General features: G+C 49.4%; 1 protein-coding gene across 1 annotated transcript; it reads left to right on the top strand.

Moving 5' to 3' along the window:
- Positions 1-1,356: 1,356 nt before the first annotated feature.
- Positions 1,357-1,557, top strand: EJ05DRAFT_505834 (uncharacterized protein; the record flags this gene model as incomplete). Its single annotated transcript, XM_033747741.1, has 2 exons — positions 1,357-1,371; positions 1,423-1,557. 2 exons carry the CDS (start codon positions 1,357-1,359, stop codon positions 1,555-1,557), a joined length of 150 nt encoding a protein of 49 aa, XP_033595111.1.
- Positions 1,558-2,919: the final 1,362 nt, after the last annotated feature.

Raw genomic sequence — 2,919 nt, 5'->3', positions numbered from 1 at the left:
TGTCATGTATGTAATGCGCACGACCCGTGTGTTGGTTGTCGATTGATTGGTACTTTACACAGCTCAGGATCAACAGCACCAGTCTGGCTATTGTTCGAACCTGAACCTGTTTTCTACTTGGTGGACCGAATGCCGGCTTCATACAGCCTTGGTGTGGGCTTAGTTGGCACGGGGTGTACATCTTGAGATAGCATCCTCGATTTGGGACGAGTACGTAAGACTACAGGTAGGGGGAGGGGGTGGAGCCAGAACTCCAGCCTTGCATCTAATTCATCCTGATAGTTACAAGACCCAAGTGGCATTAGAGGAGCAGGTCCTAGTCTTCGTACAGACTTGCATCGACGAGCTTGAATTTGAGCGTAGTCCGAGACGTTACACGTCTCGGTGTGATTCGAATCGGTACTAAGCAGTGGTGCTGCTGTGCGCATATTGCTTGTTAGCACGTCGAACTCCTGTCCGACCGTCAGCCATGAAGTACCATCTGAGTCATAAATGTAGATCTTATCACGGCGCCGTAAGACAACCTTACCAAAGTCCTCTTGCACCGATCGTCTCCCTACGCTTATAGGCCAGTTAAACCAATCTACTCTGTTAGCTAAAAGTGCCATGCACGTCCAAGTAAACTTGGTAGTACGGTTATAAAGCATACACATCGCCTAGAACTCGGTCGACTGATTGCTTACACTGTAAAATACCGAGACTCGACTGAGCCGCTCCGGGAGCGACGCTGGCAAGAACTTACTGAGCCTCTAACGTCGATATACAGAATGGGCCTCTTGCGCGCCCTTCTCCAGGACTCACGCCACTCGCGCCATTTAGGTCCGCCAACCATACCTGTATAGTGTATTCAGACGCGAATGCGAATCCTTCAACGTTCTCATTGATCCTTTCTTCGTTGAGGTAGTACAAGATCCGGATGGCTTGGAATACTAAGTTCCGACAAGACTAATGTTCGGCAGGGGCAGTGTGAAGGGGCGCAGGGCCACCGTGCCTTTCCAGCTGCTGCTTTAGTTCCTGCGGCGATGGGAGCGACAGGGCGCTCACTAAGTCCTCAGCATATCAATGTAAAAGGCTCAGGAACACGGCTTGCCGAGCCACATAAGTATCTCCTCATTCTCCATCAAGCGGCTTGTTAATGCACAAGGGTTGAATTTGTATGATCTTCTTGGCTCACTGATCATCAGAAGAAAACGTCATATTTTCGTAGTTCTTACGGCAGCATTGAACCAAAGATGAGAGCACTTGCGTGTACGGCAGCCCTGGCAATGTCCCTCCTTACGTTGGCAGTCGCAGCAGTGAATCCTACATTATACTCACCGAGTTCTAACGTTGTGTCTCCTACGCAAACGAGCAATGATGACAAACGATCACGTACGTATATGCTTAAATGCAGCTCTTATCCAACTACTTACACATATATAGTGCATCGCCTCGGTTTCCACGGATGCCATGGTTACCATCACGGGCGTCCACCCCCGGACAGTCATTGCTGATTCCACGTTCGGTGCCCTCGCACACTACCTCTGGACTCTCAAGTTGATATTGGAAGGGAGTTAAACGATGTTTTCTGCGCGGGGAGGTCCTGGACAGACTTGAGCCGTCTTTGCTTTGTGTAATATCGCAGGAGATGTCATGAAACGTGAATTAGAGGCCAGTTCTCTTTTGTTAATCGATTGATGCTGACATCCGTTTTGTTTTGTGCTCCGGCACCACATCCGACGGCGGTGATCCGGCCATCCCCGGCTACCGAGCACCTTCACCGGATGACGGACCGAACGCTACGCCGCAGCATTTCTCTGCTTAATCTCCCTCTTCCTCTCCGCCACTTGCCAGCTTGGTGCACCAAGGCACATCGCTTCTGTACCTACGAGCATCTTGACCAGGTTGTTAGTTGGTGTTCTTAAATCCAGGAGCCGAAAGCTACTAGGTGATGTCCTATTATAGATGTTCCAGTAACACTACTCGTGTTCCTGCCGTCGCGTGCAATGAGTACTGTGTGATACAATTGTGAGCTTTGACTTGGTCACACGTCGTCGTATAGAGCTGGGCCAATCCAGGGCCAGGCACCCAAGTGTCCCGCGAATATGCCGCTTGGCCCACCAGAGTTACTATCAGATAGTTCACAGTGTCATCATGCTGAGCCGTGTGATACTGAGCCGTTAAATCCACTAAGTCGCCGCCTGGTATCGGCTAAACTGGTAGGCCATGGATACTGAGCCATGGAATCGCAAGGACCTTACGCACAACGCACAGGCTATCCTTGCTCAACGGTTCACGCAGCGGCTCGCAGACCCATATCTTACTAGGCAGGAGAGTGAAGAGCTTCCTGCGCGCTCTCATCACTGCAAGGTATAATGCAGTTTATCGTCGAAATGCCACGCAGCGGTTCAATCTGGGAGCTTCGGTAGAGTAAAGCGTGACAAAGTTGGTTGACAGTCCTGTCTAGTCCAGCTAAGTAAGACCTGAGCAATATACATGTAGTCTGATTAGCTTGATTTAGTCCGTGTTCCCATTCATTGCTCTCACTCCGAGGCAAGTCTCTAGGCTAGCTGCGATGAAATGTAAGTTATAGAGATGTAGCAGGAGTCCTTCATATAACAGGCATGGTGACTAGAAAGAGAAACGTTTGATCATATGCCCGCCAGGTACAAAGATAAGGACGAATGGGAGCTTCTGATGACGCAGTAATAGCGGCGAGATGATAGTAGCCCGTATTGAACTAATACTTGGCTGTTGCGATCTTCTTTCGAGTACTCGTCCTTTCCACCCAATGCTTGAACACACTTGTGGTAACCTTGACTTTACAAACATTATCAATGAACATCTGGGTTGTCTATACTCTGGACTTCCACGTTATCAAGTATGAGCCATAAGAGAGTACCGAGTCGCATATTTGGTAAGGCTTGTCGACTGTGCAAA

Source organism: Pseudovirgaria hyperparasitica, assembly GCF_010093815.1.
Source record: "Pseudovirgaria hyperparasitica strain CBS 121739 unplaced genomic scaffold EJ05scaffold_36, whole genome shotgun sequence".
Lineage (NCBI taxonomy): Eukaryota > Fungi > Ascomycota > Dothideomycetes > Acrospermales > Acrospermaceae > Pseudovirgaria > Pseudovirgaria hyperparasitica.
This window is presented reverse-complemented; position numbering and strand designations above follow the sequence as displayed.